Raw genomic sequence first — 17,709 nt, 5'->3', positions numbered from 1 at the left:
ACTGTGTAATTTTAGTCCCTGGTTTATTAGTCTCGATTGCCCTGCCCTTGTCACGATTTAGAATGTCGTATGTGAAATTGTTCTGATATTCTCGTATTGTGTCCGTTTTTATAACATTTTTTTTTCAAGTTTTGGTTTTTGTCTACAATGACATCAGTGGCCAACTTATGAATAAATTTTAAAGATTCTAGTCGAAAAAGTTCAGAGAGGAAATCCAGCCAGTCTGCAAGCATTTGGACATATTCAAACATTGTTGAAAAAGTTCAGTTATATTTAATTGTTCAGTTTTTTTAAAGAGTTTTTTAGTTGGTGTTAGATAAGGGAGGTCATATTAAGGGAGGTCATAAAATTGAATTGAATTGAATTGAAATTGAAATATACTAGCTTCAATATTTTATTTTTCTGTCGTTGTAGTCTGATTATGTCATTTTGGTTTCCTGTTCAACATAGTTGTTGCATATAACATATTTAAGATTTGACATAGGCTTCATACATAATATTTTTTCCGGTTTGCGTACAAAGTTTTTGATTAAAAAAAAGACTCGATAATGTTGCTATTTTGCTAATTAAATTACTGATGTGAGTTGTCCATGTAAATTGTCTGTCTATTGTCAGTCCTAAGTATTTTTATTCAATTTCAATTAGGCGTTCATCGTTTATGTAAGCATTTATTTATATTTTTTCTAGATTGACTATGTACAATACAATTTTTTTTTTCATTAAGTAGAGGTTAGTTTGTGTTTTTTTTTTTTTCATTTTCATTTTCATTTTTTTTTTGCACCACAACAGGCCAGGAGGCCTAATTACAGTGGTGAATTACATTACAGAACAACCAGGCTTGAGATAAGTCACATTTTTAATTTTTGTCTTCTCACCGGGAATCGAACCCGGAACCTTCCGTGCGTGAGTCAAGCATCTTGACCACTACCCCACGGAGGCCGCCGTGTTCGTTCATTTAGTCAACAAAGTTAGGTCATTGTTTACGTCTTTGATAAAAAATGCGTCAGTTTGATTTTAGTAAAATAGTCCTGTGTCGTGGGCATACTTAATTATTTTTCCTGTTCTCTTCAAGTGTGCTTCCTAACACAAACCCAATTTGTATGTCTACTTGATTCACTGACATACACTTACACATTAACATAGACTTATTAAACATTCGAACGAATTGCACTCCCTTTGATTCATGTTTTGTCTTTGATTTTTCGTTTCATCAAATTTTACATTATATTTGTTTATTTGATATGTTTCAGAGATGCTCAATTTTATTATTGATTTATTTTGTCAGCCTCGTAGTGTAATGGTCAGCGCGTTTGCCTAGCACGCAAGAGGTCTCGGGTTCGATTCCCGAATGGTGGATATGAAATATTGATTTAAAAGGGTGTTTTCACAGCAGAATATTTCATATTCCCTCGACTGGCACCTGAAGCGAAAGACTGATAATCTTACCTTTTTTATTTATGTATCGACGCAGTGACTTATGCGCCATGAGGTGCGGAAAGTGAATGATGATTTATTTAGCGTATGGCAGAAAACAAAAAAAAACATGAAAAAAAAAAGAAAAATTATAGGTCTATCCAGGCCAGTGAGATATTCTATCGATTCAGGAACGGCTGGCGCTGCAGGATGTCCGCTGGATAACCAGGGTAGCGTCTTGCAGGCCAATCGTCAATTTTAATATTTTTGATATTTTATTTTATTTCATAATCCTTCGCTTATCAATTAAATCGGGTTGTGGTCTTGTGGCTAGTGTCTCGGACTCACGGATCAAAGATCCGTGGTTCGAATCCCAGTCTACCCCAACTCGATTCCCGTTTTATAATAGTGAGTTATTTACAACTCGTTGAAAATGGCCCTCAAAATTAAATATTTAGGTAAATCAGAAGAACGCAAATATTTATTTTTAAAAAATAAAACAAAATCACATATTTGAAAAATTATTAGCATTTAATGTTGATGTTAACTGTAAACATCATCATCAGTGGCGCTACAGCCCGTTGTGGGCCCTGGCCTCCTCCAGAATTTGTCTCCATTCCTCCCTGCACCCCGCGGCTCTTCTCCAGTTCGTCAGGCCAATCGCTCTTATGTCACTTTCCACATAATCCAGCCATCTTAATTTTGGTCTACCTCTGCTTCGTCTGCCTTCCGGAGTGGTATAAATAATCTATTTGGGGTGCGGTTATCATTCATTCTGTGCACATGGCCCAACAATTGTAATCTTTTTATTTTGATGAATTGTGCAATGTTGGGTTCGCCATACAGTGCCTGTGATTCATGATTAAATCGTCTCCTCCACACTCCGTTTTGGTTGACAGCACCAAATATTTTCCTAAATATTTTTCTTTCGAATACCAATACCATATTTTCATCTATTGAAGAACTTATCATTATTTCTTATCTTTAAAAATGTTTTATTATTTTTTATGTATTTGTTTATTTAATAGTGTTCACTTATAATTGGTGAAAGATACGCAAGGTTTTTTTCGTGTATTTTATGAATGGTGAACCTAAAACTAAATAAAAGTATTTTTACTTGAAATTGGATTTACCACATGCTTGGCATTAAATCATAAAACATTAAAAAAATGTAATGGACGCTGATTTTGATTTACATAACTTTAAGTGAATGAATTGTAAAGTTGCCGATGATGTAACGAGAAGCCATTAAATGTTATTCAAATGATGAAGTATTTATACACGCGGATCAAAACCAAGAAACGACACCACAGTATCAAATTATCGAGAATAACACGAGGACCCTCGAGCGGTACTTAAACTATTGGAGAGACGACTTGAAGTACATTCATCAGCATTCCATGTCCGCTCCCTAGTTGGAGCTATGATGTCCTCAAACAGCCTCCAGGCATCTCTGTTTGTCGCCAGCTCTTGTGCATCCTCCCAATTCAGACTTTCGGTACGCATTAGCAGTATATAGCCGTAAGAAAACATTTTTAATTTTTATTCATATCCAATTTCCCGTAGCACTAAACTTCCCCATCGAAGTGAATTGTAATTGGGCCGCAAAACAATGATTTGTTATTCCAACCCACACTTGTGCCGAGGATATTGACCCAGCGAACTAACCGAGAAACTCGTGCCCACTAACGCACTAAACACACACACGCGAATACGTCAAAATTATTTTAAAAAATTCGCCAGATTATAAAAATCCCAGATCAACCAAAAAAAAGATCTGCATGCGATTTAAAAAAAAATGCAAAGGCCAGTTGCACAAAAAAGGTAAGGCTTAATTTTTTTAACCCTCTCAGTGCCAGCGTCATTCCTCAGGTACACGAAGAAAAATAATCATATCTCGTCATTTTCTTAACCAATCTGCCCCATTTTTTGCGTGCCCAAAAAAAAAGATTTTTTCAAGTTGTTCTGACGTTTGTGTTTAAAAACGATTGTTTTCTCAATCAATGATTTATTTTTTTAAATCTCGCAATCGTGAAAACCCAGTTTATCGAGAAACTCTAGTTTCATGTAAATCAAATATTTGTCTTTGCTTGTTCTTTTCATATACATTTTGTTATCTTTAGTTGTTTAAGTTTATGATTTATCCTAACTCAACACAGGACTATGGTCCCATGGAGTGCTCTCTTATGTCTCAAAAAAATAAAATTAAATACGTTAAACAAAAATCAATAAATACAAAAAAGACAATCATTAAAATGTATGTTATATATACATATGTGTCCATTATTTGATTTAATGTAAGGTATTTATTTAGAATAGTAAGTTGTACAAATAAGATTTGAAAACCTGGTTATACCTTAACTAATAAAAAATATACAAAACAAAACATTGAGATAAAATCCAGACGCTTTCTGATGACACTCTATCTACATAATAATAATGTTTGTGATAACTAAATAAATCAGTATACCCACGCACAGGCAATGTCTACGTGGGATTTTTTTATTATCATACAAGTATCCTGTTTTTTTCATGCTATATGCTATGTGCATTGACTGCCAACTGTGTACAAGATAAATTTTCTGTAAAAGTTTTTGCTTTAAATATATCTAATACCACGATAATTTTTTTGACAGCAAAATTAATCAAATTTTATGCATTTAGAAATGAAATATTTTTGGGCGTATTTACAGATCAAAAGCGGAGTTGCTTACATTTGAAATATGTATATTATTTAGTTCATAAAACGGATGTGATCATCCAAGACGAGTAAGTGGCATACATAAATCTTCCTCATATTTAGAATAGTACGCGTGGGTACGCTCCTTAAATGGCCTATCACATACGATAAAAATAAATGCATACATAATACACGCGTAAAAGAAATACAGATTAAAAACACTGAGATGTTTTAAAACATTGCTAAAAAACACTCTAAATGAAAAAAATACAAAAAGAACAACATTTAGTTTTCCTCTTTTTTTTAGATGATTGAGGACCACGTTTTAAAAATCTCTGGAGAGTTTAAAATGAATACCACGGTTTAAAATACTATTGTTTTTATCCAACAATGTTTGAGTATGTCCAAATGCTTGAAAACTGGCTGGGTTTCCTTCCTAGGGAGTTATTCATATTTACATTTATTTCAACAGAGAGTGAAATTAGATATGAGTAACTCCCTAGGGAGGAAACTCAGTCAGTCTGCAAGCATTTGGAAATACTCAAACATTGTTGAATTAACTACCTGGTAAAAGAAGAAGTATTAATATTGCTAAATTGTTTTCAGGCGTTGCCTAGTAGGTGATTTGGTTCAGCCGGATGAATCTCACCCACGTGATAAAGGTTTCAGCTGCTTTACTTCACAAAAGTTATCGGATGGAAGATTTGAGGAAACGTGGATGTTTAAACATGGGCAGAATGGTGAATGTTACACAGTGTGTAAAGTGGCCACTTAAACCGGCCAATGACAGGTCATAAGACTTGTAAATATCTAGACTCACATATTTCCTTCTCAAAAATATTTTCCCTCTCTGTTGCAACAAGTTTAGGTATTGTTTTTATGTCTTTTAATGAAATAAAATCACAGAATTACCTCAGTGCACTGTAAAAAAATTGAAAATTTTATAAATATTGTACGCATGTAGGTATATTCAATTTGTTTAGATTTAAATTTGTGTTGAAATTATGGATAAAAAAAACACGATAAAATAGCTTCTTTTTTCAATTAATAGAATATACTTTTATGTTAATTTTATCATTTTTAGCAACAAAAAAAAAGTATTCTAATATAACCACTTATTTATAACCTTTTTGATATCTATCGTATTCTTCCAGAAGACCCTTTTTCAATTTAAAATAAAATGTATACCCACACACAAGCTATTCCTTTGTAGGATTTTTTTTGTGTCAATTTAATAGTTTTTTTTTGTATTTGAAACTTATGTATACCTTTTGTAAAATGTAAAGAAAAAAACATAATTTAAAAAAAAAATGTTAGTAAATGACGAGATCCGTGAGCTATTAATATTAAGGTTGAGACAAGCAGTATCCCCAAAATCAAGAAAATAGTGTTGCGATGGTTTGGACATGTTGAGCCAGCGGATAGCGAAAGAACGGCTAAAAGAATCTACGATGCGAATATTGATGGACGCAGAAAACGAAGGAGACCGAGAAAGCCAAAGACATGGCACGATTAAATCTAACAAATGCTTGAAGATGGACATGTCACGAGTAGGAATAATCGGCGTGCGTGCATGAGACGATGTACGAATGCAGAGGCTTTCTTTCCTCTCTGCCTACCTCTACGGAGTTTTTAGAGCAAACGAAACAAAAAATAGTATGAATAGTTTTGATAAAAATAGCGCTTTTTCAAAAACTTGTATAATAGTTGAACTCATAATAATTAGATTTGTAAAAATATTCAGTAAACACCGCTAAAAACCTATATAAAAGAATATTTGGAACAATTTTCAATAGGGAAATATCACGTACTACGATTACCGATAAAAAATATATGAAATAGATTTAGAATAATTAATTGTAATTTCAAAATCAATATAAATCTTGTAGAGAAATGTTTTAATACATAAATATAAAAAAAAGAAATTCAGTAAAAATATGTTAGTAGAAAAACGCGACGTGTTTGGCCTTGGTTGTTATGACGTCAAGATTCATGAAATTATTCTACACAATTTTCAATGGCAGGAAAAAATAAACATGGATCGTGACGTATTAGGGGCGTGGCAAATGGAATGACCGTTTTTTCGGGAATTAAAAATTACAAATTTATAAGTACTTTTAATGCTACTGATAATTAGTAAAAATTTTTTTTACTGGACAGTATTTCATAGACCTTTTTTACTATAAAAATGTTTAAAAAAAAACCGTGATATTTCCCTATTGTTAAAAAATCAGTGATCGTGGAAAAAATGCTATTTACAGGATTTTTTTTTCATTTATACAAATGAGGAACTTCAGCCCTACGGGGAAAATGGATAAAAAAGTTTTCGTACGCCCGGTAAACATTAGAACATTAAATTATACGGCAAAGTTGTTTAAAAATGTACGAAAAAAATATTTGAATAAAAAGAACTACTTTGGACGACGTCACTAGTTCATATGGATCAACCAATGATGAGAGAGTTGTAAAAGAATTCCGGTTTACTTACCGTCAATGGACCGATCGGCAGAACTGACCGAGAAGAAGCGGAAGAGAAATTGAGACATTTCATGATTTCAGAAATACAACACTAAACTTTAGTGCGTTGATATGTGACATAAGATTCACCTTGTAACATATCGCTGTACCTAGTACCTACCCAAAACTTGAAGATGGGGGGGCGGTAGTGTATCTTCGTAATCACTCGAGAGAATTTATCTCTAACTATACCGTCATTGTGAATGTATGACGCCCTTAGCTTCCCATCATAACTACGGCCTTGGTATAAGAATTATAGAAATTAAACAATATTTTCAGACGTTGCCTAGTACCTACAACGTTTCCCAACCTACTTTTAAAAATATTTTACTCTATACAGCACGTCTATGTATTAACATGTCAATGTAATAAACATACATAATTTATTGAACAATTGCGGTGTGCCTATACTATTTAATTTACCATCAATATTTACAGGTGAAAATGAATTAATTAATAAAATAAATATCCGCCTCGCGGTACAATGGTCTTCGCCGGCCCAAAAGGTCTTGGGTTCGATCCCCGACATGGTTAAAATGATATATTTAAAAATATGTTTTTACACCAGAATATGTCGCAGCCCCTGGACTGGCATCTGAAGCGAAAGACTGATAATCTTACCTTCGTGCTACAAAAATGATCAAGATACACTGCGGTTGGTGTATCAATGCAGTCCCCTATGTACCATTAAAAGTAGAAAGGAAATAATGATGAAGAAAATATATTTAAGTAGGTAATATATCATGTCCCAAAACAATTATTGTAACCAAGCGAACGAACAAACCAACACGCCATTTCCCCGTAGGGATAAGCAGAAAAAATAGAACAATTTAGACTAACAATAATGTCATACCTCGCCTCCACTAAATTCATACATCTTCTTATGTACGCACGCCGATTATTCCGACTTTTGACATTTCCATCCTAAAGTTTGTTGGATTTGGTCATACCTTGTCTTTATCGGTGTTTGTCTTTTTATACATTTAACAACATTCGCATCGAAATTATTTTATTAATCCTTTCGCCGTCCGTTCGCTTTACACGTGCAAACCAACGAAAATTGTCAAATTATATTATCAAGTGAAATTTTCTGCCGCCTCTGAAAAACAGGGTTGACGGACATTTTAGGAAACACATATTTTGCACTGTTCTTGTACTATGTTTTTTTGGGCCCCCTATGCATACAGGGTGTTCTTTGAACCCTATCACACCCGAAATCACGATGATCAGTATGACCAAAAAGACATATTGGCACATTAAAATATTTTTTTAAAACGAATAAAATTTACAAAAATAAAATATTTACAAAAACAAATGGTTGCTTACTTCTGCAAGGGAGAAGCTTGGAGAGGGGAGGGGGGGGGAGTCTGATACACCATCAACCACATGGCCACGCCCCAATCGCTTCTCCCCTGCAGAAGTTAGCAACCATGTGTTTTTTTAATTTTTTTTTTTTTTTTAATCTGCGTTCTAAATATTGTTTTAAATATGCTTATATGTCTTCTTGCTCATACTGATCATCGTGGTTTCGGATGTGACAGGGTTTAAAGAACACCCTGTATATCTCTTTGATTTACTGTTGCACATATGTATATGGATTGAGGCTACGTAGATATTATAATTAATCTGGGTATTATTATAGCGTCGTTTTTGTGAAATTTATCTCAAGGGCGCTGTGCACAATATTTTTTAGCTTCAGATCCCACGGGCGCGGGCGATTGGGATTCTAGTTCTCGAATTTGGATTATGGTAAATTTTAATAAGAAAATATTACTTATGGGTTATTTACTACCTTATCGTAGTATAATGCTTATGAAAATGAAAGTGGTTCATACAAACAACATGCCGGTTTTTATTGGGTTATGAGAAACTTTAGCCCTACGGGAAATTGAATACATTTTTTTTTCTTAAGCGTGGTAAAAATTAAACCATTCAATTATATGGCAAAGGTTCTTGAAAATGTACGAAAAAAATATAAACAAATAATTTAGTAAAAACGAACTACTTTGCGCGACGTCACTAGTTCATATGACTCAACCGTGGAAGATTTCCAGCGTGCTCACCGTCAACGGACCAATAATATACTACATACGATACATATTTTTGTTTTTTTTATTGGCTTAGTTTAATAGTCTATTCACAACTAAAAAATATAATAAAACCACTGAACTTCATAATTGAGCGAAAGTTACTCGTAATTTGACAGAGAACTTATAAAACACATACATCCAGATTCTATATGCTACTCGAAGAAAATTTCTAGCAAATGGCTGTCGGTATGGTCTTCTGCATTACTGTCAACCCTGTTTCCAGTAACCAATATTATTAGTGACATAATAATGACGTAAGTGATCCCACTCGACTTTGCAAGTTAAGAGGTCAGTGGAGCGCTAAAATTTAACATTTTATTTTATCAGATCACAGAGGATATAAACTGACGATATTGAAGAACTCGTGGGACATAATTATTATTATGTATAACTTATAAAGCGCTATTTAGTAATAAAATACCTCAAGAGGGCTTTACAAAGTGAAGATAAAGAAATTTAATCAAAACATTTGAATTTGTAATTTAAGTAAAACAATTTATTTTGTTATCACATGCTACGGAATTATTCACGTGATTTAGAGAACAAAAAGGTTTTAAGTTTTTTACAAAACATCACTTCACTCTCACAGCCTCGCATATCTGCTGGGAGAGCATTCCATGCCATAGGGCCTGCGACCGCAAATGCGCGTTAGCCGAATTTAGTGCGCTGTTTGCGTAGAGGCATAATAACTTTTCCTCTCGACGTAGATGTAGCTGATCTAAGCGTAAGACGTCTGCCAGCTAGTTCATCAAGACATTGGCAATAATATATCGAGGCTATAATGACAACATGCATTAAGTCAACAGTCTTTATATATTTAAAATATTAAAAAATATAGTTGCAAGATGTTGATTTTAAATTTTATGCTTTGCCTATGATAAAAAATATTCTTTCAAAGCTTAAAAAAAAATTTTGGAGAAATAATGCGTTGAAAGAATAAAAAAAGCTTTAAATTCGAATGCTCTCCCAGCAGAGGTGCGAAACTGAAAGAGTGAAGTGATGTTTCAGCAAACACTTAAAACCTACTAGTTCTCTAAATAATTTGAATAAATCCTTAGCATGTGATGACAAAGTACATTGTTTTTCTTAAATTACAAATTAAAGAAGTTGAACTTAAATTAATTCTTTATATAATCACTTTGTAAAGCGCCCTTGAGGTATTATACTACGAAAATGGCGCTATGTAAGTTATCCATAGTAATAATAATAATAATAATGTACACAATCACTAAACATCGGTTGGTAGAACATAAAAAAATCAAGAACAAATCGTCAATATTCGAGTTTATGTGATCATGGAAACAGTAATTTTGTCAATATTATGTATCTTTTTTGGGTGATACCGTGTATGTTGGATTTGATCCGACGTTTCGGCTACCATTGCAGGAGCCATCTTCAGGGAAAACTGCCACAGTTTTCCCTGAAGATGGCTCCTGCAATGGTAGCCGAAACGTCGGATCAAATCCAACATACACGGTATCACCCAAAAAAGATACATAATATTGATAACAGTGACCGCGAAAACCTTCGCAGTAATTTTGTCATTTTCTCTCTAAACTTGTAATTTGAAGATGTCTTGCTTAACGAACTGGAGTAACTGGATTATGTTTTTTTTTTAAAGGCGTTTTATTACGCATTATTTGAGACATAAGTCCCAACTCCATGGGACTTAAAGTCTTGTGTTGAGTTGGGATTAGCAATTAGTTGACACAGAAACATATGCGTATATCATCACTTAAGCGAACTGCCACTATCAAAGATCTGGGAGTTATGCTTGATGCTAGTTATGCAATGCGCGCAAAATGTTGGGGTTTGTTCTCCGAACAGCTAAGGTGTTCTTGAATATTCGTGTTCTAAGGCTTCTTTATAACTCATTGGTGCGAAGCAGACTTGAGTGTAGATCTCTGATCTGGGCACCCCACGAATTGAAGTACTCTCTTATGCTGGAGATGGTTCAGAAGAAATTTCTGAGGTATCTAAGGCTTCTTTATAACTCATTGGTGCGAAGCAGACTTGATTGTGGATCTCTGATCTGGGCACCCCACGAATTGAAGTACTCTCTAATGCTGGAGATGGTTCAGAAGAAATTTCTGAGGTATCTAAGGCTTCTTTATAACTAATTGGTGCGAAGCAGACTTGAGTGTGAATCTCTGATCTGGGCACCCCACGAATTGAAGTACTCTCTAATGCTGGAGATGGTTCAGAAGAAATTTCTGAGGTATCTTTACTTAAGGGAGTGCGGATATTATCCGTGGTTGTACCCGTCTGACTTCATACTGGGAATGCTTGGCTACAATAGTTTGGAAAAAATAAGAAATGCATACTTGCTTATGTATTTTTTCCGATTGATCCGTGGTATTACGATCAACATAGGTGTAACGGAGAGTATTTTTATTTATTTTCCATATGACACAGACAGCTTAAGCTGTTTTATCTTCCTGCTTGCAGAACCATCCTGCCGATGGTAATGCCAGTAGGAAGAGCAATGTCTTTACTCAACCGTATCTCTTCGGATATTGACATCTTTCATATTAGTGAATAAAAGTTCAGAGAGGATAGCATTCTTTCTCTATAATTGCTGGGTATTTTTATTTTACCATTTAAATTTTAGTATTCATTTTTTCGTTTTATGTATGCATTGAAGTATTTTGTAATGTACATAAACGTTTATAAAATAAATAAATTGAAATTGAAATTGAAAATCATAACAAATATTATACAGGATCAGAAACACAACAAAATTAATTATAATAAAAAAAAACAAATAAACGGCACATCAATTTGATAAACAGTAAATTCAAACATTCGGAAAATAATCAAGGAGTTTCCCATTCAGATCCCTTCCACTAAGAAAAATCCAGTCCTGAACTCCTCTCTTGAAAATATTTTTTGTCCTTGAGAGCTTAACACGCTCTCTCGGAATATTGAACACTCTCGGTGCGATAAAGGAGAGAAAATACAGAAAGTCATGCGGGTTTTGGGTATGACATAATTCGTGCTCTGGGAAAACCTCGTATGGACATTTTGCGGAGATCTGTACTTATACTTGTCATGTCAGCTCTGATTTTAAACTGATCTATTTACGACAGTGTCAAGATCCATCGAACGATTTTATGATCTCCATACGAAAATTCAATAATGCCAATTACATGGTCCATTAAATAAGAGCGCCGACGGCGAGATAATAACTTAGTAATCAATATGACTGAAGTACATAAATTCGGAATTGGTTACCGACATTTATGATATTAATAAAAAGTAGGTAGCGACCGAAAAAACGTAACACAGAAAAAGTATCGGCATATTGGAGTTCGTTTTAACAGCAATAATTAACCCTACAATGCCCAATGTAGAAGATCTGCTACATATCAATACATGCTGTGTTTACTTGTAATGCAGTATTAAATAGACTTCATGAACTCGGCAATAGTTATTCCCACGTATCTGATATATTTAGTGTAGGGTATTGTAAAACATTTAAGTATGTAAGTGAAAATTCTTGATGGAAGTTCATTGTAATTTATAATATAAATAAAACACGAGTGATACTTTAATCCACAAATTTGGAATATCCAGTGACCGGTTTCATCGCTTTCGCGACATCTTCGAGACTGGTATCTTTATTAAAGAGTTAAATGTATTTATACAAAACAGAGGTAAGGATAGATAATTCAAAGTTAGAATGCACATGTGTTATCTCCATTACTTTACCCATTGTAATATAATTTTACTAATGACTTTTTACCCTTTGTTTTTCAGAAATCATTATTTACAAAACCACACTCACGAAGGATGGGACGCTAAAAATAAAATAAAATACTTAAACTCATTAAAATAGCATTATATCAACTCATTAGTTAACCCAAAGAAAAATATTTTGATAATGACCCTTAAGATAAAAATAACTTTATTTAATTTACTTACATATAACTTTGAATTATCTATCCTTACCTCTGTTTTGTATAAATACATTTAACTCTTTAATAAAGATACCAGTCTCGAAGATGTCGCGAAAGCGATGAAACCGGTCACTGGATATTCCGAATTTGTGGATTAAAGTATCACTCGTGTTTTATTTATATAATAAAAAGTAGGGTATTGTTCCTATAGAACAAACCTTTTGAACTTTTTCAAAGATGGTGAATGGTAATTATATTTATTTATTCATGCATTTCATTTCATTACAGTTTTTTGTTCACTTTGCCTAGCTGTGTGAAACAGTACTTATGATTTTCTTGTTATTTTACTGTAGAATGTTTTTTTATTTAAACTTTCTACTGAATATGCTGTATAATTTTTAGGTTATTTTTTAAAATATAAATCTTGTATAGTTTTTGATTTGATTTTTTTTTTTAAATCTTGTTTTTAAAATTCATGTTTTTGAAAAAAAAGGAAAAAAATATTAAGCCAAATATGTTAATAATATAAATGTTTGTAAAAGGCAGATTTGCCGTTTATGTTAATAAAATAAATAAAAATAAAATATCGATAATCGGTGCATTAAATTGATCGCAAATATGTTTATCACTCGGCGACTAGTTCATTATATTGTATGCATACTAGCCATTATAATTTGTTTTGAAAAGTCGCCACCAAGGTAAAATTTTTCGATAAAATTTGAAACAAAAAGTCAGTTGCACGTATTCTGTCAAAAGTGTAATTTAGTTAAAGTTCAATGGGTCATTTTAAATTATTTTTTTTAAGATTTGAAGTTATAATTGTTTTCGCAACTTTCTTGTATTTTTTAACCTTTTAATGCCCGATGTAGCATATTGTCCACATAAACTGAAATATGAAATTAAAACGGAAAAATACTTTTTTTCGATTATTTTTCCCAGTACAGGTAAAAGTCGTTTTGCGCCGGTTCGATTTACACCGATTTACAATTATGCCAGTTGGTGCCGGCGTGGGATTCCCCGGTTCAGCCGACACCAGACGACAGTAGGCGCCCCGATTCTAATAACACACACTTTTACACGTTGTTTTATTATATTACGCGAGTAGCTTATTGTGTGTGTGAAATTGTTTCCGAGTTAGTTTTCATTTTGTTTCTAAGAAAAATAAAAAGGTTTGATTACATTTTTTATTTTATTATTTTCAAAATTAAAATTATATTAAAATATTTGTAGTTTATGCTATGATTCTGCAAGAAAAGAAGCAAATAAAATTGGAAGCATTTTTCAAAAAAGTGTGAGCATTTAATTTAGTACCGACAAACGGCTGATTTAATATTTATTATAAAAAAAACATTATTTACAGAAATAATTACACATTATTATTTATTTTGTAAACGAATTTAATCTATATTAATAAAATATATTTATAATTTATTTTCAATATATATAGGATATGTATTAAATAAACATGTTAGATTGTTCTTAGAATTTTGACACGGAACCTAACCTTATATTTTCCACTATTTTTGTGTGTGTTCATTTTACGCCGGTGTCTCTCGGAACGGAACCCCGGCGTAAAACGACGTTTACCTGTATTTGAATTTTAAAAAATACATAAAAATATGTTTTTAGTGAGAATTAGAAAAATTGGGCATTGAAGGGTAAATAAGATAGACTGAGACGTGAAGATATATAGGTATAGTACTCGTATAAGATACGATATACAAAATTTTGGACCACATAATATATTGTATACGAGATCATTGAGTCACGATTATATATATACAGTTATGCATAATTAAACATCGAGCCTAAACGCAACGATTGTTTATATATCTGTTTCGACGTATTACCTCACCTAGAGATTCGGCGAATAAGATTTTGAGACAAGAAATATTTAATAATACTAAAATAATCGTGATGTAAATCGCCATTAAAATTTTGTATCATAATATGAAGGCCTCGCGAGAAATTATTGGATATTTGACTTTTGCTCTGTGGAAAAAAACTGCACACTTAAGAACGTATACGTCTTATACGGAAATAAAAGTATCGAGGCTTTACTGACAGAATGCATTAAGTCATTAAAACAAGTTCCGAGATAATCGCATTTAAAGCTTTTATCTACTTTCAACGCATTATTTCTCCCATAACATTCTTTTTATTTTTTAAAGTGTAATCTTTATTCTGGGCATAGCGAAAAATTTGAAATTAACATCTTGTACCTATATTTTAAAATATTTTAAATATATAAAGACTGTTGACTTAATGCATTTGTAAGTATGGCCTCGATATTAAACTCAGTAGCTATAATACAGGAAAACATGTTTAAGACAAGACAGTGATATTTTTATGCACACATACCTATGTACATACTTACAGAGTTATCTGAAAAAAATTGGTAAGCATTCGAAATAGAGAAATAAAATAAAGAAACGAAAAAATCATTAAACTGAAAAGAATGATTAAATAAACATAAATGTTAAGTTCCTGAAACACATAACGTTCATTATTAGAAGCATCTGTATCACGCCGTGTGCACTCAGACATAATACAATGTGCACAGACACGTAAAAACGGACACGAATGTGTATATAAGGTATACAACTGGCACGATCGTGAAGAAGAACAGCCGGCGTCTTGTAATCGCGGGAACGTAAAAAGTAACAACCGAGAAATGTAAATGGACAAGGAAATAATGTTAAAAGAAGACTCACTGGCTTTGGGAGACGGCGGGATGGCTGGCTTGTGCGGTCCTCCCGCACACATCCGCCCTATCTTGGAGGGGGGACGCAACCCCGAGGGGCGCGCCGGGGGCAGCTTGCCGGGCTCGGGATGCGGGGGCTTCATGGTCGTGTCGGGGTGTGCAGGCATCGCACTCGTGTCGGGCGCGGGTTGAGCGGTTCCGATCGTGTCGGGCGCGGAAGGGCTCGTAGTCGAGTCGGGCGGAGACGGGTTCACAGTCGAGTCGGGGAGACTCGCACTCGCGATATCGGCCATTGCGCAGGCTTTAGGACACTATTAGTAAACGGATAACATTTAACAAAGATACGTTTCACTAGCTAATCGAGCAGGAATATGACATCAAACACTCGAATGTCTTCTAACCGACCGCTGTTTGGGACGCTGTTATTTAACTAAACACTCACTCGAAACTTTTTTCACTTACACACGAAGCATCCATGCAAACACTAGGCCACTCGAAAACGCCACAGTTATTCACGAGGCGAGTATTCGAGAACACTATCGCATTGCGCGATCCACAGCCACATTAATTTAATAAGAGGTAGTCACTGCCGCGGTGTTATGGGCATCCCGAGAGCGTTTCATTACCGCTACCAGCGAGACGACACTGATCCAATTAAGATGCACCGCGTCCGATCAAACTCCCGGGAAAGTATCTGAAACAAATACGAACGGAGTTACACCGATTGATACGGAAACTGCAGACTATTGTGATTTTAACTGGGAAAATGCGAGGCTGTCGCTGCCGGCTCGGCTTCTACACTGCGGATATACGTGGCGATCAAAGGATCCGGGACAGCGGAAAGGAAACAACTGGTGAAAGAGTTTATTTTCAGTAAAGGACAGTGATGCTGGACTGGGGCCAAATGTTACGCCAGTTTGTTGCGCTGGCCCACGTGACCACGTAATACATTATAGTTTTCCGCGACTGTTGTGTGCAGATTCGGAATGCGACGAAAATAGTTCACGGAGTCCAGAATTAATATCACGGTCAATGGGTTGGACCGTATTAGAATGAAGAACCTTTTTAAATCCACGTGGAGCCAAAATAATACTATTTACTAATAATATTACAAAATAAATTTACAAATTAATACTTCTTTGTGATTCATGACAATGAGGAAATTCAGTGCTAAGGGAAGTTGGATATAAAAAGTGTTTTCTTATTTGCGGTAAAAAATAGAGCATTGATTTGTACGGCGAAGTTTCTCGAAAATGTATGAAAAAAATAATAAAAATGAACTAGGTACTCTGAAACGTCACATGTCCAGCTTAACAAAACCAAGCAATTATAGCGTTGTTATGTGTCGGTTTTTGTTGACAGGAAAAGGATTCACCTTTTAAATGTCACGAAAACTCACTGACGTAAACTCGTGACGTCACACGGTCAGTGTGACTTCAAAATTACAAGACATTAAAAATCACAAGATAAATGGCTTAGTTTGATAGTCTATTAACAAATAATAAAGTTTTAAAAAATCCTCATTTAAATAAATATTTTACACACATCGAAAACAACTAACAGTTGTACAGGTACAGGGCCCCGATTACGATTGGAAGTTAACAGAGTTATCTTCGACTGTCTATAAAGGAAAATCGACATTTGTGTACGAAAATGAGTATATTTGCATGAACATTGAAAGTGTCTTCATCGGTAACCTATAATTGAACATGTTTAAAAGAAAAAAATGTATGCATATTCTGCTTTTCTTAGAGAAAACTTAAATTTACTAAGTAGATAAAATTGAAGATAAATGTTAACTTCTCATTGTAATCGGGGCCCAGGTATCGTATTCTTGGTAGGTATTCGAAAGATTTGATATTATCGCTGTACACACGAGCGCATATTTACGTTATGATAGTAAAAAAAATAACATGTTTGTTTTGATAATGGAAGTACATAACACAAGAGATTTCTATAATATTCTCAATTCGTCGCACAACTTGGAATTCTTAGGGTTGGATCTTCCTGCTTTTCGTAGATCTCTTCGCCATCAACACAGTTTGGTATGAAGGATTGGCATAGCGAATGTTGATCGTGTTTTTAAATATATTGTATACCATTATTTAATTGTCCTTGTTTGTCTTTGCTATATGGTTTTAAGTTCATTTTTCATTTTGTTCAGTTTATAGTATATTGTTTATTCATGCAAGTGTTGTAATTGGCTTAGGCCGTATATTTAATAAATAAATATGTAAAACTCGACGAGGAAATTATCCTATTTCATTCAGTATGGAAATGTATAGATACGTAAAATTACAAAGAAATTTATAAACGAGATATTTTGATCGATTATTTAAAGTCACCATCGATTTTTACACTGTAGTGACTAGAGTAGAACACATTTTGGAAGAATCACGATGGTTC

The 17,709-nt window shown here is 33.8% G+C and overlaps 1 protein-coding gene across 10 annotated transcripts in view; it reads right to left on the bottom strand.

Annotated features, from left to right (window-relative positions):
- Positions 1 to 17,709, bottom strand: part of CLIP-190 (Cytoplasmic linker protein 190) — a 145,841-nt gene that overhangs the window by 113,994 nt on the left and 14,138 nt on the right. For all 10 annotated transcript variants that reach the window (XM_088224667.1, XM_088224671.1, XM_088224673.1 and 7 more), the window contains one exon: positions 15,314 to 15,997. In XM_088224667.1, the coding sequence (XP_088080793.1) occupies positions 15,314 to 15,596 (283 nt within the window). In that variant the 5' untranslated portion in view covers positions 15,597 to 15,997. The remainder of the gene's footprint in view (positions 1 to 15,313; positions 15,998 to 17,709) is intronic.

The sequence above is a fragment of the Micrasema longulum genome, unplaced genomic scaffold (genome assembly GCF_059751315.1).
Source record: "Micrasema longulum isolate JH-2025_06_02 unplaced genomic scaffold, ASM5975131v1 h1tg000305l, whole genome shotgun sequence".
In the NCBI taxonomy this organism is placed as follows: domain Eukaryota; kingdom Metazoa; phylum Arthropoda; class Insecta; order Trichoptera; family Brachycentridae; genus Micrasema; species Micrasema longulum.
The sequence above is the reverse complement of the archived record's forward strand: the minus strand, read 5'-3'. Positions and strand labels throughout refer to the sequence as shown.